Here is a 26271-nt window from a genome sequence, read left to right as displayed (position 1 = left end):
TATTCCTGTTTCTTTCATGTTTTCTGACCCCAAATGTTAGGACCTCTCTCCAGAGCCACAGCAGGAGCGTTGCCTCTGTGTCTGGATGCCAAAGACACACCTGCCCGTCTCTAAAATAGCTTCCTGGAAAGAAATTCCTTGAGCAACAAAGAAGACGTTAAGTTTGATTCCAAGTTAAATGACTTCACTTTCAATTAGGGGCTTTCTTACAGTAGAAAAACTACGAATGGACTCTATCTGCTCGTCTTTGTCCATCATATCGATCACTTCTGACCACAGAACCTTTAATTGCTCCAATATTGAGCTTTCTACATTTCTCTAAAATAATCACATGAACAAACCTCAGCCTCAAAATAACCCAGAGTATTTTGTCTTTTGCTTTAAGCGTGACATTAATTCACTTTTTAAAAATACCATAAGCCGGTAACAGAAGACCCCCCAGTGCCTCAACAGATGAAGGTATCATGTACCGTGAGGTGATAAAAGTAAAGCACATGGTATTTTGCTGCTACTGCACAGACACATTAAAGATACATGAACATAAAAGGGGTGTTAATCTTTTCACTATTTGTTAGCATGCAGTCACCCAGAAGCCAAAACACACACACACACACACACACACACTGACACATATAGACGCTGGATTCGTCGCTTATGAGGAAATTGCATTGGCTTATATTAATTCCGTGGAGACGTGCTCAGCCCCAACCCTTAACCTAAAAACAAACAATCCTAGAAAGCTGCTTGTTTGACTTGTGGGGAGCAGGTCTGTGGTCTTAAATAGTAAGTGAATCCCTTAAATACGAATGTGAACACAACGGGTTTTCACGGGACTGGACGGATTAAATAAGCGCTGGATATTTTATGCTGTTATGCGTTTCACCTTCGCCGTCAGAGTGACGGTTATGAAATGTGCGTTTAAGCGTGCATGTTCATCTCACACCTCTTGTCTTCCAACAATGACACATGAGGAAACCACAGACAACAGGAGTGAATTCGCAACCACAGGACCCAGTAGCTCTACAAAATGCTGCCAAGTATACAGATGAGGACTCTATTGTGCATATCCACAATGTAATGTGCGTACAGACACACAAAAGAGAGTGTGTTTTTGCTTTGCCCCCCCCCCCCCCCCCCCAAAGTGCGCACAAGAAGTCGTCTCCGAAGCCGTGTGTGTTAGCGTCTTCATGTCTGTGAGTGTGTGTGTGTTCTGACAGGTGAGAAAGCTACCAACATAATGAGGGTTGTACGCCACCAACTCTCCCATCATGTTTTCTGTCTGCTTTGCATGGAACTATCACCACAGTTATGACCCAAGCTGTCACAGCACTGTGAGTGTGTGTGTGTGTGTGTGTGTGTGTGTGTGTGTGTGTGTGTGTGTGTGTGTGTGTGTGCGTGCATGTGAGTGCGTATGTGTCACAGTTCCTGTCATATTTTCCCAAGAGAACGCCTCATCCCAGCGACAGATTCCTCCTCCTCTTTTCTGAAATGACAACTTTGTTTAACGGCTTTTCGTATCCGGACAAGATCTCTTTTTCTTTCTCTTCCTGGCTCACTCCTCCCCTCATTATTTCCCAGTGTTTCACTTTTCAACGATTTTCTTTTTTTTTGTTTTTCTGTCATTCTTTGTCTTCCTCCTTTTCTCTCTCTGTCCCCTTTCCATCTGTGGCTTTCTGTAATGTGCTGTCAGGCACATAACCAGTGGCCAAGAGCCAGTGTGTGGGAGACACAGAGGAGGCAAAGATGGGGGGGGGGGTATTAGAATTTTTGAATATTTGAATTTAAAACTCTTTTATTAATGGCGTTGACAGGGAAAATAGAGAGTGGGCAAGACACATAGATAAAGATAGAGAGGGAGAGAGAAAGAAGTCCACACACCCAGAACATTGGGCTACACCTCCTGCTCTTCATCATCACGTGTACTGTACTTTCACAGAGTCAAAAAACACTTTTGTGATTTGATCAGACCTCACAGTGCTACCCGTTAGCCAGGTGGGCGGTAATTCCTGTGCTGCTGCTTTAAAACATCGATCAAATCATTATTGTATGATCAGAAAATCATCTGACAAAATACTGGCTAACAACAGCAGCTGGACAGTGTGACTGGGTGGGTTAGAGCCGACAGAAATTTGGCTGCTTTGCTGCACAGTTGCACAGCCTGCGAGCATGTCTGAGCGGCCTCACATAATACATTTCCATGTCCACACTAAAAACCTGTTGTTAAGCTTTATCCACTTTGGAGACCATTTAGGAAAAGCTCTCTTTTCAGGTGTAGACGCAGCCCCCCCCCCTCCAAAAAAAGAAAAAAAAAAAAAAAACAATTTCAAATTTAGCCAGCACAGTGTGAACGCAGTCAGAGAGAGAACATGACACTGCATTCACTCAGCCAACACCTCCCCTCAGACAGACAGAGACAGGTGTCCCTCCCTCCCTCCCTCCCTACAGCTCTGTGCCTTTAGTAGAAAGCAGAGAGACATACGCAGCTTCTTAAGTCAGCGCACACACACACACACACACACACACGTGCACAAGACACCTGCACAAACACACACTATCTGTCCCGCACATAAACACACGGATGCACACACAGAGCCTGCGGCCACGGACTCAGATGGATCCAGAGAAGGGTTCGAGGTTTCCAATCCGTCTCTGTGTAGGAGGAACACAGCTTCTAACAAACTGTTTAATCCCATCATCGGTCTCTCTCTCCTTCTCTCTCTCCTCTCCCCCATTATATTTCACTGCAGCCAATCAGTAGTTTGATGAGGTTTGCCATAGGGAAGTACAGAAATCCTGAATTTGTTTCTCCCACACTTTCCCCTGAAATTTGCCTGTTAACAAGCTGTGAACAGGATTTTTTTTCTTCCTGCTTGCATGAAGGAAATGATGATAAAATAAATTGCTGTTCCAAAACATATAACATGGGAGGTTACGGATATAAAGGACAAGCATTCGTGACGGATTGCTTGCACAGATTTGTGTCGAGTTGTGGAAGTCAGCTGACTGGAGGATCTGACATTATGTGAGATTTATGTTTGTGTGTTTTGGGGGTAGGTGAGTTTCAAGAGCGAGAAAGCTCTACAAAGCCTTTCTGATGTGAACCAAGGAGAAGGTTTAAATACAGACCCACTTCCAGTGCTCCACCCCTCCCTCCTCCTACTCCCCCCCTCCGCCCTGGTCTTAATTGCCTTTCACACGTTCTCTCTCTCTCCCTCTCTCTCTCTCTGTCTGTCTTTAGGTCAGGAGTTGTCTTCTTACACCTGCACATTTCTTTCAAACATCAGGGGTGCCATTAGCCGTAGACAGAGCGTCTGCACGGCAGACACACACATGGAAGCGCGCGCACACACACACACACACACACACACACACACACACACACACACACACACACACACACACACGAGTTAAAAAGGGCTGACAGCACTAAGACTTACAGGGATGTGCGACAGTGTTTTCATGATGTGACAGAAGAGAAAGAGTTGCAGTGTATTAAAACATTAATATGTCATAAATTGTCAAATCATAATTTAATGACTTCAAACTCCATATTAACTGCAGGTCAATGAACTTTAATGTGGGATTTATGTTTATAGAAATTATTGCTGACATTCCCTCTATTGTCTTTTTCTTTTTTTTTTGTACAGTGCACTTATGCGCCCTCTGCTATAAAGGGAAGTGAAATCACGGGTGGCCCCACACAAACATTTTTAGAAGAACTGAAACAGTCAGCTATGAGTAGATTCATATGCACATACACACACATACACCATTTCCTGCTCCAATCAAGTGGATGACTCAACAAGATTCAAACTAAATTCCTATGAATGATATTTACAGCGGTTTCTAGGGAAGTAAAATTGGACTGTTAGGCTCTCTGTCAGGACAAAAACAATTACGGAGGTGGTGAATTCAGCCAAGCCCTCTGACTATAAAGATGCTTCCAGCAGCACTGATAATCCCCATAAGGCAGGACATGCTGTAGATCATGAGCTGCTACTGATCTTTCTGTCTTACTCCTACTTCTTGTTCTTGTGTATGTACGTCCCAGGGGAGAGAGGAATTTCAAATAATACACATTCACAAGCAAAAGCAGCCATTACACAGCATAAGAAAGCTGATGCCTGAGAGAGTATTCTTACAGTAGTGTTCAAATACAGTCGAAGCTAAGCAAGCCTCTTTTATATTACGGCTAAGTTAATACAGGAGGCCATTAGCTTCAGATACAAGTGAAGCACTTCCACGGCCCTTTTTATGATTTGTCACCTGATACAAAATTTGTTGAAGCAGGAGTCATTATATGCCCCATAGAATTGAATATTAAAAATGTCATTGCCACCCAACATTACAAAATACTGTCATTCACACTCAGCAGCCAGAGTCAGTCTGTCAGTGAAGTAGTTAATAGAGAGTGAGGAGGATGACTGACTTCACTGTTATCAAGTAATAGGCCTATTACTGCTGATAGATGGACAGTGTGTGTGTGTGTGTGTGTGTGTGTGTATAGCAGTAGTCTCCAGGACAACCAATCGATTCCTCATTATGGCTTTAACACACATTGATCAGGGTCAGTCCTTCACAGACACAACCAGCCAACCATCCCAGCCACATACACACTACACACACACACACGCACACACACACACACACACAAACACACACACACACACACACACACACACACACACTTACGGTCATTACAGAAACAAACACTGATGTGGCGGACCTTCAGTGCCTAAATCAGAGCACTGATATTATCATCATTACCTGCATTACCTGAGTGTGCAAGAGAGAGTGTATTCTCTAAAACCACCACCTCGGAACTTCACAAATCTTCACATTTCAGACCTTGTTGTGTAACCTGAGGTCACTCAATCAGCTGAGGGGGTAACTTAATCTAACCTTCCACTGGGGTTGAAGTGTCTTGCACTGTTTATCCACTCCAGGTCTTTTCTAACATTTGCAGAAAAACAATCAACCAAGACAAACACTTGACATCTTTACTGCTTCTTCTTTTCTTTTTTGGAACCAGTAGGAGATTTTTTGTTTACGTCATTTCACAGACGGGAAATAACACTTCAAACCACAAGATCAAAGGTTGGGGGAACATAAGCTTGTAGTTGATTTGTGTGCGTTTGCTTGGATGTACCTGTGCTGTTGGTGATCCCAGCCATACGGGGTGCAAGCCTGGTTTGCAATACTTTGTGTTCATCTAGTGTAATCAGTGGTGAGGAATTCTGATTTATCAAAGGCAGGTAAATAAACCTCCAACTGTAGCTTTCTAGTAGCATTGGAAGATGCTTGTCTGAACGCATGACTTTCCTGCTGGTAGAGTCACTGTGATGTTAATTCAAACATGCAGGCAGCTGCTAAATGCCCACAGCTGGTAACTGAACATCCACTGCCACTCTGCATGCTGTTCCTCTCTCTGTCATATAGTCTCTTCATCTCTACCTCCGTCTTTTATTTTTTCCCTTCCGCCCTCAGGCCAGTGTCACATCACATCACTTTCCCCATTGCTCTTCCTCCTTGGTCATGTCCCCAGGACTTTACGCCTGCGAGTCAGGTGTGTTCATGTCACCGAACACACCTGAACCTCAATCTAGTTTCCAGGAACGGTGCGTGTTAAAGTTCATATTAAAACATTTGTTTCAGATTACATGTGTGCTAGTGTGGGTTGCTGAGAGGAGAGGAGAGGAGAGGAGTGGAGTGGAGAGGAGAGGAGAGGAGAGAAGAGAAAACAGACCTAGCATGAAGTTAAATGATTGATTGAGGCAGAGTACAAAGACAAGGTCTAAATCATTAGTGAAACCATTATCGTTGACTGCAGTTTCTCTGTCATATAAATCACTTCTTAACTCACTGCTTTACTCCACACTTATTGTGTAAGCCACATAACCGTGAAAGTGCCTACGTGCCTGTCTGCCTGTTGTGCTTACATTGTATACAAGTTTATTTTAGAGCTCAAAGATGCTCACACCTCTGCGTGTGCATGGTTTTGTTTCTGCCAGCTTATGCAGTAACCCTTATACTGCAGGTGAGTGTGCGTGTGTGTGTGTGCGTGTGTGTGTGTGTGTGTGTTTCTCATATCACTGTTACAGATAGCATCTGATTAGGGTGTGAACCGAGGTAATGGAGCACTGGTCAGGGTGGAGAAGGAAGAGAGGATGAGAAAAAGTGACAGACATATAGAAAAAGGATTTAAGTGATGGATAGACAGACTGAGGGATAAAAGAGGATGAAGATGGATATAGGCTGATGAAAAGTCTATAAATGGTAAAGAGAGAAGAATAGATGCATTTTAAAGAGGGAGAGAGGAGAAGGAGAGGGAGAGAGGGAAAAGGAGAGAGTGGCATTTGGCTTCCTGCCTGTGATTTCTCATATGTAATGCTGAATAATGATTTGGCCTATAAAAGATTGGCATACTGCAGAAGGAAGTGGCTGAGAAAGGGAGAAGGAGGGAAGGGAAGGGAAGGAGCAGAGATATGAGATGGAAGCAGAGAAAGGAGATTGAATAAGAGGAGGACAGAAGGAGAGGAGATGTGATGAAGAAGGAGGCATGGAGGGAGGAGGAGAGAACAGAGGTTGGGACAGGGGAAGGTGCAAGAGTAGATGAAAGATGATAGATGCGGTCCATTGGGCAGTGGTGACGGGGTGGGAGGGGTGAGGAAGGGTGAGATGAATGAAAGAGAGAGAGAGGGTGAGGAGGAGGGAGAGAGCCAGGAGGAAAGAGGAGAGGATAGAGTGAGGAGGTAGCTGTCAGGATGATTTGAGCCTGCCCTCAGCGGACCCTGACGCTGCACTTTTCCCTAAGCAACCGTGTGTGTGTGTGTGTGTGTGTGTGTGTGTGTGTGTGTGTTTGGTTGTGTGTGTACACGTGCGCGCACACACACATTCTTTCCAGACACTCCAAATAGAGATCTTGCTTTCAGAGACAGAGTAGGGCAGTGAGCTAAGAGGAAAATGTGAAGTAGACAACCAACCGCTGCCTGAAAAGGCTACATACACTGTAAAACACTATTCTGTAGGTTTGACTTTCACTGTATTAGACGTTGTCAAATGAAGGATTTAATACCACTTTCTATACCATGACTGTACATTATAAAGACTAATATCAGTCAAGAGAGCAACTTCACCTCACTTCTTTTCCTGTTTGCTTTTATCTCTGCTTGCTATATTTTTATTTCATGCTTCCTAACTGCCTGCTTGTCTCTCAGTCTCAACATGCAACAAAGCCAAACAGCCAAAAACAACGCTGGACACCACAAACTCTAATCTGTGTTAATTCTTCTGTGAATACACACTAATAATACTAAAGTATTGTAAAAACACTGTGAGAGAACTGGACTGTGTAGAGAATTAAAATTTGAATGTCTTATGATTCATTTGCAGGGTTAAAGCAATAGTTTGACATTTTGGGGAATACATTCATTCGTTTTCTTGCAGAGAGAACATTACTGTGCTCATGTCTGTAGTAAATATGAAGCCACAGCCAGTAGACTGTTAGCTTAGCTTAGCATAAAGACGAGGAATAGATAGAAACACCAAAAAAAACCCAGAAGAGTTGTGGTTATACTGTGAGTTATGTATCAGACTATTTCTTGGCCACCAGCCAACCTGCTTCCAGTATTATAAACCAAGCTAACCATCTCTTCACTGGAACTGCTCTCTCTCTACTCTCGGTGAAAGAGCAAATAAACATTGTTTCTCAAAATGTCAATCTATTCCCCTAAAGACATATACAGCCTTCATTCTGTGCAAAAATACACTGCAAAGTTCGGTTGAGGCTCAAATGAAGCTTCAACAGTGTCACTGAGCTCTTTTTGTTTCCCCAGATAGAAGACGTAGTTGAAGGCTCAGGTGTGCTGACTAAAAGTGACACCAAACATACGGCTCCCTCAGATTAATAAAGAATGAAATTCTTTAACGGAGCAACTATAAGTTTCGCTTTAGCATTAACAGCTGTTTACTTACCAGTCTCGGTAAGAGCTTCAGCAACTTCACCTCTTGCATTTAAAAGACAAGAGGTTATAATACGTCCTCTGAGCAGCGCCACTTCTTCAGGCCAGACCGAACTCTACAGTGACTCGGTATCAGAAAGTGACAAGACGGTCCGACGGGGCCAGGGCTAGCTGGTTAGCATGCTAACTACAGTAGATGAAATGATAGAAATAGAAGCAAAACAAGAGGGTTACTTTCCATCGCTGGCGACAGCTCTTGGCGAGTGAAAAGGAGTGAAGTTTGATGCTGAACTCATGTTGACTATGTGGCAATAAAAAAAACTTACAAACAGCTCCTATAACAGTTACTGTATATAAATTATCTTTCAAACTGGATGGAAAAAAATGATTATGGTCGTGAACTGCCACACAATGCACATACACACACCCCATCATATCCAAACAGAGTCTCCTCTGTCTGTGCACCCGTCCGTCATGTGGTTTTGATCCGTTCAGTCTTTTATAAGAAATACATGAAAAGATAATAGATATAGCTGTTGGATAATAACTGAATCCTGTCACAAGTAACAGACCAATGGTGTACTGTGTTGTCCGTCATGTGATGGGAAAGGGGAAGTCATGGTGAATAATGACAAACCATAGCAATGCTCATTTACTCAGGGGCACAAGCTTTTTTTTTGTTCATCATTCTCGCTGTTGGTCTCTCTATCTCTCCCTCCAGCTGTCTCCCTGCACTTAAACAGCCACTGTGTATGAATGTTAATGAAAACATCTCTCTCTCTGACCACCTCTCCATCGATTTTGCCCGCAGATCCAGAGGAGTGTTTGACAAAATGTGATGCATTATAGATTACACATTACCATCTTAAAATTCCAATCAAGACCATAATGGATTACATTGCTTCAACATAGTGACCTAATAAAACAACTCTCGTCTGACCGGGGCATGGTGATTCATCTGTGCGAGTGTGTGTGTTGATCGTGATCATGCTTATGGGAGAATCAAATGCAGCAAATAGGAAACATATTCCCTATTCACAATGTAATCTTTGTCGAGAAAAGTGGATGACTCCTCTGTCTCAGCAAGATGTGTGTGTGTGATTTTGTGTGTGTGTGTATTCTCTGCTCAATAAACTGAAGATTACAGCTTCAGGAAACAGAAAACTGCTCTTAATCTACACAAACATATAGACAAACACTCTAATGACCATATTACATACATCAGATGATTCAAGAATATTATGAAATTTAGCAATTAGAGACAGACAGAGGGAGAGAGAGCCAGAGACGGAGACGCTGGTATGTGTGTGTGTGTGTGTGTGTGTCTGTCAGGGTTGTTGATGACAATCACAGGGTGACCACATATGTCTGCCCCCCACAGACACTCAGCTTCTTCTGCTTGGCCTCTTTGCCCTCTGAACCTAACGGCTCAATTTCAGCCTACCCCTGCACACACACACAGACGCACACACATATACTCAGACACACACACTCAGGGTGTTGGGCGCCTGCAGATCTAAATAGCTCTGCGCTGTAGGACACTTGTAAATAACAGACTATTAGGCTGGAGATGTTGCCACCAACACTGCAAACATCTCAGTCCTACTGCCGTGGTTTGGAGAATCACTTTTCAAAAAATGTCTTTTCTGAAAGAGAAACTGAACGGAAAAAAACTATTCAGACCATAAGTCTTACAATATATAACAACCACAAATACACACATGCTCTATATGTATAATTAATAAATCAGAGCCTGTTGTTTGTAGAGGTTCAACCAGACTCTCTGTCCCTGGGAACCTGCTGGGCTTTAAATGCATGTAAAAAATTCAAAGAGAAATAGGAAAGAAGGGCAGAGAGGGAGAAACAAGGTTGGGGCAGAGGGAAAAACAGAGCATGAACAAGAGAGGGACGAAGAGGAAGAGAGAGCATCTCATGCATCAAACTTATCCGAAGATAAGAAGTGCAGCGTGGAAGCAAAAAAAAAAAATGACGAAGGCAGGGAGACAGAAAGAGAAGTATGTTTTTATCTCCACAGCACAGTGGACAAGTAAAGGAAAACAGAGCAGAGCACAGCGGGCCTTCTCAACCTTTTTAGCCTTTCAACAAACAGCCAGCCAGTGAAATATTGATGCTTCAATTCCAACAAAGAAATGTCTGAATGATTTTGGTACATCAGAGTGGGGAAACTCACCTATCTATAATTGATATGGCTGAAATGTTAATAACTGGATGGGAAAGCACCGGAACAGAGGCATATGACGGAGGAGAGAGAGGGGGGAAAAGTGTAAGTGTGTGTGCTTGTACGAGTGTGTTCGTCTATTTGTCTGAGCTCCCGACTGTGCCAGTGGGTTTGTATCTGTAGCCCCGTACGTTCACAGTGCCCATTAGATTCCTGAGGGACAGTAGTTTCATTTAAAGGGCAAATGACAGAGGACTTCATGAGTTACTGTTTTTGATAAAGCATTTTTAAGTTTATGCATTTTGTGTATGTGATTTCGATTAGATAACTAGTAGCTGCCTCATCTCATCATCTTTTCCAAGTGTTTTTAAAATGAAAAAATGTTTTTCCTCTGTGCTTTCAGAATAAATTGTTCCACTCACAGCCTGTGGGTCTGTGTTTATAGGGGATGTTTTTCCTTGACTTTTTTATGGTATTTGGGCCAGAAACCATTAAACACGCTGTTCCTAAGAGATATGTGAAATTGGTCCCTAGAAATAATTTAATTTCACTTCAATTCGTTTTTAATGTTTTAATATTCCTTCAAATTCCTCCTCAAAGCATCTTGTTTTCACTGGTGCTGAAAAAAATCGATGTGACTTTTATTACAATTTATGTTGTTTTAAACTTTATGACGTCTTCTCTATCTTTCCCTGTGCAACCCTAAATATCTGTTTGCATCTCAACTGCTCTCTGCCAGCGTTTTTCCATCATTTCCCAGCATGCCTACTTCTTTTCCTGTCCGCTTTTATCTCTGCTTGCTATATTTTTATTTCATGCTTCCTAACTGCCTGCCTGTCTCTCAGTCTCAACATGCAACAAAGCCAAACAGCCAAAAACAATGCTGGACACCAAATCCTCTAATCTGTGTTAATTCATTCGAAGTGTGAAAACCATCCCAGAACAGTAAATGTGTTGTAATTAGACTTTGATAATTAGAGACAAGGGACCAAGGGAGGTCCCAAAGTGATTATTATGGGATAGCTAAAGCCAGAGAAACAGGAGGAGAGTGGGCTGAAGTTCACCAACTAAACTCTCACACAGAGACATGCTTGTGGAGAAGTAAAAGAAGTGTCTCCTATTTCTTTTGTTGCATTCTAACTTCTCCAGCAACTTTAAATCTTTACATCTTTTCCTTCACTCTTTTTCTCTAAAGCCCTTTGTCTTCCATTCCACCCCACGTGTTTAAAATGTATTAGTTCATACGCCCTGTCCTTACCTGCAGTCCAGCTTCTCTATCTCAAAGTGCGGGTTGAAGTTGAGGACAATGCGTTGCGAGGGCTCAGGGGCTGTGATGACCCAGCGGCAGTTCTGGTGAGGTGGGTACTCGAGCGGGTAGCCAGGTGTGGTGATGTATCCGGCATCGCTCGCATCTAAATAGCCACCGCATGGCTCAGACGCTGGACGAGGAGAGAGAGAGAGAGAGAGGCAGGATTAGAAAGTGAAATCATGTATATATGTATATAAGTCTGAAAAGTCAAGTGGAAGCAGAAACATGTTTTATTTTCCCTGACTTTGGTCCATTACATCGCCTTGTGTAATATATGGAAATCTTTCAAGTCCTGAAAGTGTTTGAATTGAGATAAAATTGCTTAATATTTTTCCATTTTACACAGGTTCAGGAGCTGAATAAGGTCATTGATTAGTGTTTCCAGTGTGATAAAGACAACTAAGACAGGAAAAGATGGGAAAATCAGAGGGCAGAGGTTAAAGGAAAGGAAAGGGAAAGAAATGAGGAAACTTTATTGCAGAATAAAATTAGAAAAGACTGATCAGATAAGGCGACAATAACAATATGGAACTATAATAACCTCCCCTGCTTCACAACAGCAGATATAAGTTTGGAGTCCCATCAGGGTCAATTTTGTTTATCAAGACTAACGCAGGAATATGTCAACACCCTGTATGAACTCATTTATATTTATTTAAAACATATTTGTTCATCAAGCATGATTTGACAGTGGGAGAGGGGGCAAACCTGATAAGAGTTATGTTTGCAGAGACAGGATATGAGAAACAAAGAAGTGTGTGTGTGTGTGTGTGTGTGTGCGTCTGTCTGTCTGTCTCTGTGTATGCAGAGTCAAGGTCAATGGAGCATCATGACGTGTAAAGACTCCATTCTGACCCAAGAGTGACACACACACACAGACACAGACACACAGGCCTCCAGATGCCACAGTTACTGTCACAGAGCGGATCCACTTGTCAGCAGTCATATGTCTGTGTCATGTCATAAACAATGCCGCTCATTCATTGCTGCAGATGTAGCCTGACATAGATGGGTAACTCATATCTATGACACCCAACGACATAACACATACAAGTCTATTGTAAGGACATCTATGGCAGCTATTGTGCACCATACTGGCTGGCCTGTTTGATTGACTATGCAGACTTATGTCTTATGAGCTGAACTTCTTCATTGTTTAAGAGCCATAAAACTTAACTTAAACCATTTGGGTGGATGCATGATGAGAGATGTCTTTGTTAAAGCCAAGCACTTCCAGTGTAACAGCTCAGTCTGAGCCACTATCTGTCAGAAGAGACTCAAGAACTGTTTCTAGTTTGCTCATTTAACATCCCCCAAATAACATTCCACCAATACAATCTAATTGTTATCAAGCGCTACATATAGGATATAAAGTTTTTTAGCGCTCGCACACAAGTACGTATCTGAAGTGTTTGTTAAGTGGACTATTACTTTTGAAAGAACTACTTTATCCAGGGGATATTTCTGCACTAAACAGTGATTGCACACAACATTTGGATGAATTTCCAACAAGTATTTTGAGCAAAATGACGTCCACGATGGACCAGATTATTCTATAAAAACAGCATCTGTGATTGTCTGCTGCTTGCTGGTAAGGGTTTGGCTAGTGGGCAACCCACTAAAATAATTTCCTGTAAGAAAACAAAGTCATAATCAATCCATTACAGTCTGTATTACTGAGACTCAATATGCCTCAAACACCTATCTGATAAAAAAAAAAACTGTATCCATTATTTATTGCCACTGTGCTGAGTGGGATGACATAGCCAAGTCAAACTACTCAGCAGAATACAACATGTTTTAATGCTATTAATAGACTGTAAACCTACTCTGAGAGGAGTTAGACATGCAAACATTAACACACACACACACACACACACACACACACACACACACACACACACAAACACACAGTATAAACACTTTTCCAGATGCCATCTTCAAAACAAATTAAAGGAGAGGGTCAAACAAACATGCACAGTGAAAATCTAGCTTTTTTTTTTTTTTTTTTTTACTTTTGTCGTGGCAGCAAATATGCCACACATGGATGTACACTCATACACCCAAGAACCAGCAAGGGAAGATGAAAGTGGAGGTCAGATCTCAGCGCACAACATGATTGACACTTTGGCAGCTATATCTGGTGTCTACCTCACACTGTCTGCAAACAATTAGTGATCATCCCCCTCTATCTCTCTCTATCTCTCTCCCTCTGTCTGTCTGTCCCTCATGCTGTGAGCCAACGAGTCCTGTCTATCGCCTCCTATCTGTTTCCAATCTCCTTGGTGACATACAGTAATACAGGAATAGAGTTACAAGGCCTATGTAACCCGGCCAGGCGCATTTCATCCCAGCACCACCTGGATTAGTGCTTAACCACTCTGGAATCTCACAGCAGCATCGGCCAAACACCACTTTTAGCACACCGCTTAGATAACTGTATCCAACCAAAAAAATCTGGGATATGCTGAGAGGCAGTGCAAGAGGAGAAAAATCTAAGATAGTTGGTAAATTGAACTGATTAATAAACTGTTGCTTGGGACTCATAATGCATACTTAGTTGTTACTGGGCATGGTTTTAAAATGCAAGAATAAAAACGTGTTTTCATTACATTCAGTCCCCATATGAGAGGCAGTGAAGGTTTATTCTTTTTTTTTTTTTTTAGAGAAGACTACTTCACTCTTTACTTTGCTTCTGCTCAGAACTGACTCCACTCACTTTCTTTCATTTTTTTCAGACTACCCTCTTTGCCTCCTCCTCCTCCTCCTCCTCCTCCTCACCTCTGGCATGTAGCCGATAAAGACAGCACCTCCGAGTGTCTGATGAATAAGGCCGGTGTGATAGAGAGGCAGATGCTGTGTGTGTAAAGTATTGTGTCTGCTCTGCTTTAAGGGCCTATTAATCTCAACACGCACACACATACACAAAATCAGTCAGCGATTATCACGTTCAAACAGGGCAGAAGGTGACACAATTTGGTGCATGCATGCACTCAAATACAGTAGATATATGATGCTGCGGTGGAGCTCATCAATCATTACAACACAGAGTTCCTGCAGTGATAAACCGATATACAGGGGGGGAAGGAAACATTTTTTATTTTGGGGCGGGACAGCTAACTGCTCTCTGCATCTCTAAATCCAAGAAACTGTGTAAACGCAACCTCCAAAAAGGGAATATATAGCAATGCTAATTTGTATTCCACACTTCTGCACCCTGACCTGCATGTTGGGAAGGAAGTGCAATGCATGTGTGTGCGTGTGTGTGTGTGTGTGTGCGTGTGTGTGTGTGTGTGTGCGTGTGTGTGTGTGTGGGGGGGGGGTGTCTGAACAAAGAAGATGCTGAGTTGGGAAAAAGCCTGAATTCATGTCAAGAATTATCAAACAGGTAAAAGTGAGGGAGAGAGAGACAGAGAGAGAGAGAGAGAGAGTGTGTGTGTGTGTGTGTGTGTGTGTGTGTGTGTGTGTGTGTGTGTAAGTGTCAAACAGTGAAAAAAAAGGAAAGAACAGAAGAGATCTGAGGCATTAAAAAAAATTGCAGGGTTGAGAAAAGAGGAAGGAGGAGAGAAAGAAAAGCATCGCAGTTACTTTTAGCCTTTAAGGATAATTTGCCCCACTGGACGTCTTTTTAGCAAGGTTGCACTGAACCCAGGTCTCAACAAACCTGCTGCGAGTAAAAATGTCAAAAACAACCTGTAAAACTCACGGCAAAAGCTACAGCTAGAGAACTTGTTGCAATGGGGGCACACCAACCCTGACACATGTTGACATTCTGACCCGCTCAACAGTTATTACTACATTATTACAGGAATACTCAGCGCTCATGGGTCGCACCACACACCCATCTTCGAAGACCTTCATTCTGATCTCAACAAAAAAACTAAAAGAGCAATACCAGCCCTGCTGTCGTGGCTGCTAAAAATTGGATCTAAGTTGCAGTTTAATCTGAATCATTCTTTTAGTTTTGCCGTATGACGCCCAATCTTCCTTCAACCGGCCGCACAGGTGGCAGCCCACCTGGTAAAAATACACCCTTACAGCTAAAAGTTCTACATTCAAAAACTTTTATCAGCAAAAAGTACTGTAAGTATGAGTGAAGGCCTTCTCAGTTATATTATTAGATATGATTGGATTTGTCTAACATGTGTACATGGCGAGTGAAGGGAAACTACTATCACCTACTTTATATACAGGATATTTGGGTAGTTTAATTGGAAACAATGTAACTATATTTCATAAACTCTTCTAAAAAAAAAAAAAAACCATATAGAGGATATCTAACATCTCTAGTGGATTCAAAAGCACAACATTTCCCTTTCAAATTTAGTGGAGCAGAGGTATTAATAACACAAGATGAAATAACTCAAGTTAAGAACAAGTACGTCAAAACTATTGAACTACACTATTCAAACACAGCCAGTGTCCCTGGTCACAGTTACAGTCCTGACTCTGCTTGAATCATCTGTGGTGAGCTGGTATTTCTATAAGAAAAACCTCAGTATAAGTTGAAACATAAGTACCACATCAAGACATCACCCGTTTTCCCTGTCTGTGTTTGTCCGTCACTCAGAGGAAACACTTCCCTGCTCTTGACCCCAGACTTCACACGAGGGGGACTTTTCTCTCAACCACATCAGCATGTGTGTTCTTCAGGCAGAGGTTGTATTTAGACCACATATTCACAATAAAAGCACAAACACAAACCGCTGAACATCGCTTATCCCTCTCTGGCTTAGATATCAATGAATTTAGACCACACACACACACACGCACACACACACACATGCAGGATAAGCAGCAGTAAACGGTGCTAAGCAGTCAAGCAGGGATATGAGACAGGTCACTGCATTATTTATGGCTCTCCGCCACGTTTAGTATTGCATCCTGATAACACCTATTCAGCAACTTTTCCCCACATGTGCGCACCTCGACACACACATACACACACAGATGCACCCATACAGAAATGCAATAAAAACTTGTACAGAAATGCATGCGCAGCAACGGGCGCACGGAGGGGCGACGCAAACAATCGCACAGAAAGTCACAAACATGTAGAAAAACACACTCGCTTCCACATGGAGCCGCTTTGCAAAATTGAACTAGATCCTTGTTTGTTAGCCCCAAATGCAAATTCTCTGACCTTGTTTCGAAGCTCTCTCTTACGGATTCATTTTCCCTCAGAGTAGGCCGTCTGATCTGACTCGAAAGAAACGCTTTTTGCAATCGCAATCGATTTGCTAGTCTGCAGGAACTTTTGGCTAATGTGTTCAACCACAGTCCGCATTCATTTCAACTGGCGAGAGCCCATAATGAAAGCATTAGTGGTTTAGTGTTTGTGTATGAAAGCGAGAGAGCGTGTCTCACCCAGCTAACCATGAGCTTGTTAGGAGGGAGGCTATTATTTGGCAGATCAACTTATTATCCACCGACACTGGCCCCGATACTCAAAACAGTAGAGCGAGTCTGATATTCTCATTATTTTGACCTTGTTGGAAACAAGTCCCCAAATTCAACAATCAATAGACTGTGAACATCTGCATCAAAGCCTGAGGGGAGGAAAAAAATGCTAATTTTTTTACCATGGATTTCTAGGCATTTTCAGTAGGATGGCTCGGATCCAGCGTCACGAAGCTCTCACAAAACGCTACATTTGGAGTAAAAAGCTTTTGTATGACTCTGGGAATATGAAATACACTGAAAATAACAGGCTGAAAATGTCTTCTTTGGATCAAAACCAAGGGGTTTTTAGTCATCGAAACCTGGGAAACCTCAGGAATGGACAGAAAGAGAGAGGGGAGAGAAAGAAAGGGAGAAGGAGGCAGAGCAGGACGAAAGAAGACAGAGTAATGCCAGAACATCTGTCTCTCATCATCTGAAAAGAGAAAGTCAGCAGCTCAGAACAGCTCACTGGACAGAAAATAAAGTACACACACTCACACACACACACACACACACACACACACAAACAGGTGGGGTTGCGCTTTTCTCCAGGTGCCCTGCATTAAGCCACAGTGGAAAATTACAGACGGAGCAGAGTGTGTGTGTGTGTGTATTTTGTGTGTAGAAAATAGAGAAAGGGGATGGTGGAGGACTACAAAGGATCCGAGAAACAAAAACAAGGATGGGAAAAATGAGAGAAGAAAGACAAGGACTCATAAAAAAGAAGGATGAGTGTGTGATACAGAAAAAGAACTGACATGAGAACAAGCTTCTCAACTCAAGACCAAAGACGCTACCTGATCTACGGAGATTTGCAAAGAAGAGAGAGATAATAGGACAGTGGACGGGAAGATAGAGAGAAAGATTTGGGATCACTGACAGAGAGAGGAGTAATGAAAAGCTAGAAATAATGTTCAGAAACACCTGCAGAGAAAGAAAGAGCTTTAAGTTAAATGAGTTGATTTGGGACAAACTTCCGTGGCTGGATTACTAACACACTCAATGTCTGCAAGTTTGCGAGATATTCATCAAGTCCTCCAGATTACATTACGAACCAACTAGCTTGTCCACAGCCTCTTAAACGACGCATATAGCCGTTTCCCGACCTGACACCCCTATCGGCAGGATGACATCATTTGCCTAAACTGCCCTAAACTGTCACAAAGCACATACAGTTTATGATATCACAGCGCTATGGTTAATGCCAACCCCAACCTCCTCTCTATACTCTGTGACAACATCACCTGACTTCCTCCTTTGCGTGGTTATCGTTACCGTGAGGCCTAAAGGGCTTTTAGATGACACAACCAGGACCTTTTTTATAAGAATTTTTTTTTCTCTACATAGTTTACAACTCTGTCTGTTCCTGTTACTTTTCAGTTATCAGAGTATTGCTGTGAAAGAGCATGCATCCTCAGCCAGTCTGTCCAATAGAGATAAAGGTCAAACAGACACAGAAATGCAGTTGGTTCTTGGCACCCTAAAAAAAAAGTAATTTGGGCATTTATTCTTCAAGGTCTTATCTCAGGAAATGATTGGAATACGATAAAAACAAGTACTGAAGATATTCAAAATGTAAAAAAAAAAAACTAAATATATACATGATTAAAAAAACAAAAACAAAATGCAAACTATTTTTCACTACGTCCAAACATAATCTTTATTGCATCTTTAGATTTTACTCTATGTGCTACATAATAAAATTGCTGACTTTCATTACTGTCTCCTGGCTGTGGAGTCTGTAATCACTCATCCCGATGTACCAGAGAGCTGATTATGTAAAGAATTTATCAATGGACCCTAAATCTGGTGTATTCATTTAAGCGACTGTAAAAAATAGTAAAAGCAGCATACTTAGAGCTATACATCAGCCTTTCAGACGTATGAATGGAGTCACTCTAACAAGCCATGTGAATGGATTTCCACTGTTGAGGTTTTAGTCTCCTCCAGCCAGAGAAAACAAGGATGAGGGAAACATAGATTGACAGAGTCAGAGGGAACAGGCTGAGAGTGAAAAAAACAATGAGGGAGTGAAACAGTAAAAGAGATTTCCCACCGTTGTGAAGTGGGGCGAAAAGAGGGTGAGGGAGGCTTCTTAATCGGAGCGAGGGAAAACACTGCCACGGGGAGGTGTGGAGAAAGAGACAGAGAGCGCTATTAAAGGAGAGGTGAAGTGCCATGAAACGAGGAAAACAACAGGATGATTCAGCGTGAAGGGAGAGAGAAAAAGTAAAACAACCTGTGGCCTCGCACGGCACTGCTCTGGAGGGACTACTGAGGACACAGAAGGCTTAGCTTAGTACACAAGATCAGGCGCTCTCGCGCACACAAACACAAACACACACACACACACACACACACAAACACACACACACACACACACACACAAACACACACACACACACACACACGTTTCTATGTGTGGAGGTTTTAAAAGAAGTGAGAAAAGGCAAATAGTCTCATTTGAAGGATTTCCATGATCTCCCCTTTCCTCTGAGGACATTTGTTCTTCACAAAGACACAAATACAACACACACACACACACACGCCCTGATCGCCCCATCCTCTCTAATTACTCCAGTCATTACCAATGGCCAATGAAGACACTAGAACACTAGCAGTTTACTAATGGCATGATAACTGTAATTAGAACATCCTGCTAGACCCACTAATTGTCCATTCTCTTTTACAGACGAGAGAGGGAGAGTGACAGAGAAGGAGACAGAGATGGAAGGAGAGAGAGAAAGAGAGAGAGAGAGAGACTGTACAGAGGGTTAATTAGCTAAATGTTTATTTGCTTACTGCAAACTAGGTTCCTGATGTCAGTGGACCAGCCTCTCTGTTGTTTGGCCACCATTCCTCCAATGATTGACAGACGAACATCCTCTCATTTCACTCACAATTTCTTCTTCTTCTCCTTTTTTTTTTGTTAAAGTTTCATGGCTAATTTATACATATTTTCTTGGGATTTATCATTACTTAGATGCACCTTAAAAATAAAAGTAAAAAAATGGAAAAGAAAAACACAGCAGCCATCTGAATCGCTAGATGAAAAAGAATAACCCTTAATCCTGAAACCTGGTGGAAAACACCTGCTACCTGCAAGATAATTAAAATGAAACCAGCTCTGAAGAAAGTCTCCAGCAAAGTGTGTCACCTGCCAGAGATTCGCACACTCGGTTGTCACATACAGCCATTTAAATCCAATCATCGGAGTAAAGGGATGGAAAATTTCCATTTGAACCAGTTACTACGGTTTCAATAACATTGCCATCCATCTACATGTCAAAACATCCCTTCAATCATAATGTAATTTTGTTATCCCTGATGTGACGAAATACAAAACTTTTATTTTATTTGTGTCTGTAATCAGTGTTATATACTTGGTCTTGGCCAGAGAGGCTCCTGTGCTTGACAAAGGAGAGGAATGAATCTGGGTTGGTTTACTGCAGGTGGCTCCACTCAACTACTGCTTCACACTCTGCTGCTTTCCTCTCATTTCACTACTGCCCTCTCATGCTCCCCTGTTCCTCCCTTTCCTTCTTTCTCCTGCACACCCAAACACTCACGATTCCTGACTCTGTCCATCTCCTCCTCTCACCCTCAGTCCTCCGTCCCTGCTCTCGTTTTTTCTCTTTTTATTGCTTTAGTGTTTTTTGGCCTCTTTGCTATAGGATGGAAGTTCACAAGTCGAGTAAAACATTCAACGCCTCAGACAGTGCAGTAGTAATAAAGAACGACTAAAATGGGAATAGAAAGCAATCTTAGAAAATGTCAAGGAATTATGGGAAATGCACATACAAACATGTATGGAGGAGCTGATTTCAGAGTCACTAATTGCCCTTTCTTTTTATATCCTGCTGCGATATATTATTCAACATTCATTCACTCGCTGGTTTTTGCTTTTATTTGACTTGCCATAATACGCCGGTGTATTTTTAGCCTTTCTCAAACACAATAACCAATCTCCATACGCACTGAGTAATTATCCATGGAAACAAATTAAGGAAGCGAAAGGAACAAATACAGTTAAATTCATGTTGGTAGAATATAATATCTATAATATGGCTACTAATGATTTCTTTTTCTAAAGGCAAAGTAATTACACAGAATGACTGTGTTGAATGTGTTAGTGACAGTGAGGCAGTTCATTATGCACTGAGCTAAAACAGGGTATAACCCCTTTGTTTGAAGAAATGACCTGCACGGTTTGTTTTACTGATGGCATTACGACCCGGTCCAATGTAACATAATATTTAATTACTACAAACCCACAGTGTTGTCCGAGTTCAAGCCTCATAACAGCTAGCTCAAAGTTCAGTTCACACCGCTTCAAATGGACCAGTTCACGTGCTGTTGTGTTTTCAGTAGAACCTGTGTCATGAAGCAGGACCACTCACAACCTATCTGTTTACAAATGTATTTCCACTCTGTACTCATTTGTATTATGCAGAGTGTTCAAATTGTTCAAAAACATCAAATAGATTACAGTCTGCTACAGGCTCCACCAGCGGCTTCACTACAGTCACTACAGCTGAGAGATGTGCTATCATTTCAGTTTTCATGCCAGGTGCCGTAAATCCTTGGGGCGTAAAAACCAACAAAGTTCTTCTTCTAGTGTTTTTTAGCCGTCGGCAAATAGCTTTTTGGTGCCGTTACTGCCACCCTCTGGTGTGCGAGCATGTTCGCGTACGTTATAGTTTCGAATGGATACGCTCAATTTCACCGTCCGCCAAAAACACAAGCGCGTTGAGTGAACCCGCTCCTCAGCACTGGAGGCCGACCACACGGGGCAACACAGCACCTGGTTATGATGGATGTCGGGTAAAAGCTCGAGGCTAGAAAATAACACATGCATCTGAAAGCTCAATCACACTCACATGTTGTAAATAAAGTTATGAGGTATAGTAAAAGTCTTGAAATAGTGCAGACGGATGACCTAACAGTTAAAAGCAAGTGAAAGCGAGCTTCTGCCTGCTCTGGCTCACACAAACACACTGAAACACACACCACTGAGATGCAATCATTTGCAGAAATAATGAACCGTTACTCTGGGTGGACTTGTTGACTTTTTCACCCCCCCGATATCTGGGAAAGAAATTTGCTCCCCTCTGTTTCAGGCTTCTACAATCACATTGGATTGGACCAAGCTGGCGGGAAAAAAAAAAAAGTCTCATAAACCAGCCCTTAGTGTGTACCTGTGGGCAATACATCCCACTGCTTGCTTACTTCTCACAGTGTGCATCACAGTGAGCCGGTTTCATCAACCAGCACATTTCAGCGGAGACACTATAGAGGCAGACAGCTGGTCTTGAGTGGCCAATTATGTCCGTTTATCTCCCTTCCAGGCACAGCTGTGATCAAACGGAATGAAGAAACAGGATCAAACAGCGAGGCTAAAAATCATTCTTCCGTTTCGTTCCCTTTTTTTTTTTTTTTTTTTTGCTGCTTCCCTCTGCCTGTTTCTCTCCCTGTTACTTCCTCCCACTGTACTTCCATCCCTCCCTCCTGTCTCACCCGCTATATATATACACTTCTTAGTCTCACTATGCTTTCCTTTTGCTCATCTCTCCGGAGACGACAGAGCAGAGGCATCTGTAAAAGTTTACTGCTGAGAAAGCTTCAATCCTCCGTAGCCTACTGCTGAGCATGTGTGTGTGTGTGTGTGTGTGTGTGTGTGTGTGTGTGTGTGTGTGTGTGTGTGTGTGTGATCCAGTGGTTCTCATCATACCAGAGGGGAGATCTCGAGGGGAGTTTGAAGGAGTCCCCAGTAAGTTTTCACACCTGAACAAATTATTGATTGATTTAGTTTTAAGAAACTGATGATGTCATCGTTAAAAGAAGAACCTCTTTGCAAAGGTTTAAATAAAGATTGTGGTCATGTTTAAAAAAAACAAAACAGTGATGAATGGAGACAGAACAGAAACCTCAGTGTCTCATGTCCTTGTCAGACACTCCGTCCATCCACCCTGAACACAGTTTCCGTGTGAATATTTGCTCTGCTATAGGAACCTCCCTCAGTACTTCCTGCTTCGCCATTGACTCTGAACATGACTCACTTTACGCTGTTGATCAAATGACCAGGTCAGTCTCAGAAATACAACCGCTTTTACATTCATATTGGCCTGAACCGACTTCCAGGTTGACAGGGAAATATCCACACATAGAAAATCTGATCCATGGTTCGTATCTTCTCACATTCAAGGTGTAATGTGATTCAAAGAAAGCCTCCACTGTGCACACTCTCTCTACTACACTGTGTTTCTCCAAAACAAGATTTGACAGACGGGCCACTTAATCTAAGTCATGAGATCTGCAAAAGCCTCCTGAATAAGCCCTAAATCAATACAACCTAGAATGCAACCAACTTCTCCACAGCTGCCCTCTCTCACTTCCTTCTTTTGCACCTTATGCACGAACACCAATGTACCTGGAGGAGATAAAAAAAAAAAAAAAAAAAGAAATTGCCAAGTGCTCAGTCTTCTTTAAATGGACAGCTGTGAGAAGTGAGACTATGCATCACTGCTTGTGGTGAAAAAATGGTCCTCAGCCCCACTGTTCAGGGCGTCAGTCTGTTTGAGAATCCATGAAAGTGAATAGAGTTCCACCGTCATATTAGTTGTAAATGATCTTTAGTTAAAGCTCATTTGGTTTATTAAACGACTAGTTCTCCGTTCCTTTTGACTGAGGCACTTCAAGTCCCTCACAAATGCACACCTGTAACACAACAGCGAATGTAAGTACTGAAATCGTGACCCGGCGTCACCACAGATATGTTTGATTAAATCCACTGCAAATCTTCTCTGCTGCACAGAGGGGCCCGGGGGAGTTTCCAGGACCCTCCCTGCGCGTAAAGATCGTTTGGATACGTGCAAAAAAACATGTACAACGTTAAACGCGTTACACCTGTGCAAAGATTGAACCATTTTTGCCTTGCCACTTTTAATAGAGAGTAGCGCGCTGAGCTTGAACCGTTCCTCACTTCGAAACCATGTGCATATATGCGCAAAGGTAAACTGCTCACGGGCTCGAGGAGTGACGGACCTCCGCCGCCTGACTCGTTCTAAAACCGCATGGAATCGGATCTCTGTGTGACCGGAGCGCCGGGGCTGGCCTCCGGTAGACGGAAGCAGTAACCCGGTCAGATTCGCTGCCACCTCTCCGCACAAACGGCAGTAGAGGGACGGCCCTACATGGCAGCTGCCAGTCTGTCGGTAAAAAAAAAAACTGTCAAGGATTCCTATAAGACTACATCGCAGTGACACATCAAGATATACAACAAGAGCGATAAGGTCACTATAAAGTGAGCTGCTGCCTCACAGATCACTGACCCCGAAAGAGGTCCCGATAGGAACATTACGGGAACATCATAGTGATTTTTCATTATTGAATAGCTCTCCTGAGAACAGTCATTGATTAAGCTGCAGACTAAAATCCACAGCATATGGTAAAGATGTTTTTTTTCCAGAGGACAAAAATCAATATTGGTACCAAGCCAACATCCAAAGATCCCTCAGTATTATAGCACAGAGTCAAACCAGCAGCGGCGTGGACGATGAAGACGTTGCCGGTGAGGATGATACTTTATCTGTGAAATCGCCTAGTTAGAAAGTTGAAGCTCAGAGAAACGGGCGACACCAGGGCTCAACCATATCAGGAAAATAAATTTAATCTGCTTTAAACTGTTAAGGAAAAAATAACGGATTTTATTCAGTCATAAAAAGTTGTTTACTTTTTTCTATTTTTTTATTATCATTTATTTATTGTACCTCTCAGCCTCTGCTGTTAACGCCGACCGAGCGAGATGTCAACTGCAGAGTTCAGAGAAGGGGACTATCACAGGGATCTTCCTCCTAATTGTGCTGAAACTGAAATAACCGGCGTCCTTCAACACTGGACTTCATTCATCAACTTGTTATTTGAAAGGAAAATGAAGGTTGGGTAAATTCCTAATAGTGCTTTCCCTAAAATGTTATTATTTTACGGTCATTACGCAGTTTGGTTTTGAGGGGAAAACACAATTCTTCTTAAACGAAACAATCATCCCCGGTGGATTTTTCTCTCTCAAAAAAGGCGCTTTCATTTCCATTTAGCACTTACGTGTGACACGAATTAAAGCGGGCAGGAAAAGTGTCAAACCTACCTCCTTCCTCTGCTGTGACTGTTGGAGGCAAAAGAAAAGCCAGTAAACATCCACAGAGCCATATGAGTAAATCCATCTTTTTTTTCCTCGAGTGTGGAGAAAAAGCAGCTCTTCTCCTCCTCTGTGGTTTGCTTCTGTTTATCTGAGACAAAGCTGCAGTCCAAAGTCTCCTTTTCTTTCCACTGTTTTCTGTTTCTCCCGAGCGCAACACGCCTGGTGCCCCAACTCCACTACAAACGCCGGGCTGTGTTCACGGAGCTCTCCAGGAATATCAGGCTGGTTAAACTACAATGTTCGTATGGGTTGCCTCAGTGTGTGGCACTGCTTCTTGTGTCGTAGAAACTGGTCTGCGCAATTAGCGCAAAACTGATCTGAAATCAGCGCAGTTTGTCCAATAAAAACATTTTTAAAACCGCGAAATCCATTTCGGTGCTCACAGTGTCCCTCTGTCAGTCGAAACACGCGTGGGAAAATAAAGTCAACTCAGTTGACTGGCAAATTTCAAACAAAGTAGAATGCACAGGTTGAAACCACCAAGGAGCATCAGCCGCATCTGCAGATGACCATTAAGTTTGAGAAAACCTGGAAAAAGTACCACGCGTCTTTCTCCTTCGGTTCGACAAAATATCCCAAAACCTTTTGCTCTCACTCTCCAAGTGGCGCATTGACTTGGTAAGAGCACCTGTGACTAAGAATCAAAAATATTTTCCCATCGATTTTCCTTTTATTACGCTGTCCCGATAACAGTCCGTTCTTGCGCAAAAGATAACACTATCTCCTGGAGGAGGCAGCTCCCGTGTGCGTGCGTAAAACTGATCGGGAGACAATAAACGTGCAGCCTCTCCGCTCTCCTCCTTCAAACTGAGCGTTTCTTCGCTGAAACACGCTTTTCAGTGGGCGCTCTCTCTCACTCCCTCTCTCTCTCTCTCTCTCTATCCTCCGGATTCAGTGTGTGTCTCTCTCCTTCTCTCTCTTTCCCCTCTCCCAGCAGCTCCGGCAGTGCGCTCCTTCCCCTCCGATCTCCGCCGGGTTTGTGGCAGCGTGCAGGACTGCTCACTCAGTCCCCTGTCTCGGTGTGCGTGCACGCCGTGCGCGCGCGCGTGTATCGGATTACAGTAGGCACCTCGGCCCGCCTCCATATAGCCCCTCACTGATTAAAGAGCAGTTTCATCTCCCTCTCACTCCCTTCTCTCTCTCTCTCTTTACCTCACCCTCTCTTACCTTTCTACATATCTCT

General features: G+C 42.7%; 1 protein-coding gene across 3 annotated transcripts in view; it reads right to left on the bottom strand.

Annotated features, from left to right (window-relative positions):
• LOC111668750 (neuropilin-2-like) overlaps window positions 1–26060 on the bottom strand; it is a 96456-nt gene extending 70396 nt beyond the window's left edge. For all 3 annotated transcript variants that reach the window (XM_023424863.2, XM_023424865.2, XM_023424864.2), the window contains exons 1-2: window positions 25035–26060; window positions 11399–11579 (exon numbers count right to left, since the gene is read on the bottom strand). In XM_023424863.2, coding sequence (XP_023280631.1) covers window positions 11399–11579; window positions 25035–25110 — 257 coding nt within the window. In that variant the 5' untranslated portion in view covers window positions 25111–26060. The remainder of the gene's footprint in view (window positions 1–11398; window positions 11580–25034) is intronic.
• Window positions 26061–26271: the final 211 nt, after the last annotated feature.

Source organism: Seriola lalandi, unplaced genomic scaffold (genome assembly GCF_002814215.2).
Source record: "Seriola lalandi dorsalis isolate HSWRI2012SDOR001 ecotype SW California unplaced genomic scaffold, Sedor1 jcf7180002054758, whole genome shotgun sequence".
Lineage (NCBI taxonomy): Eukaryota > Metazoa > Chordata > Actinopteri > Carangiformes > Carangidae > Seriola > Seriola lalandi.
This window is presented reverse-complemented; position numbering and strand designations above follow the sequence as displayed.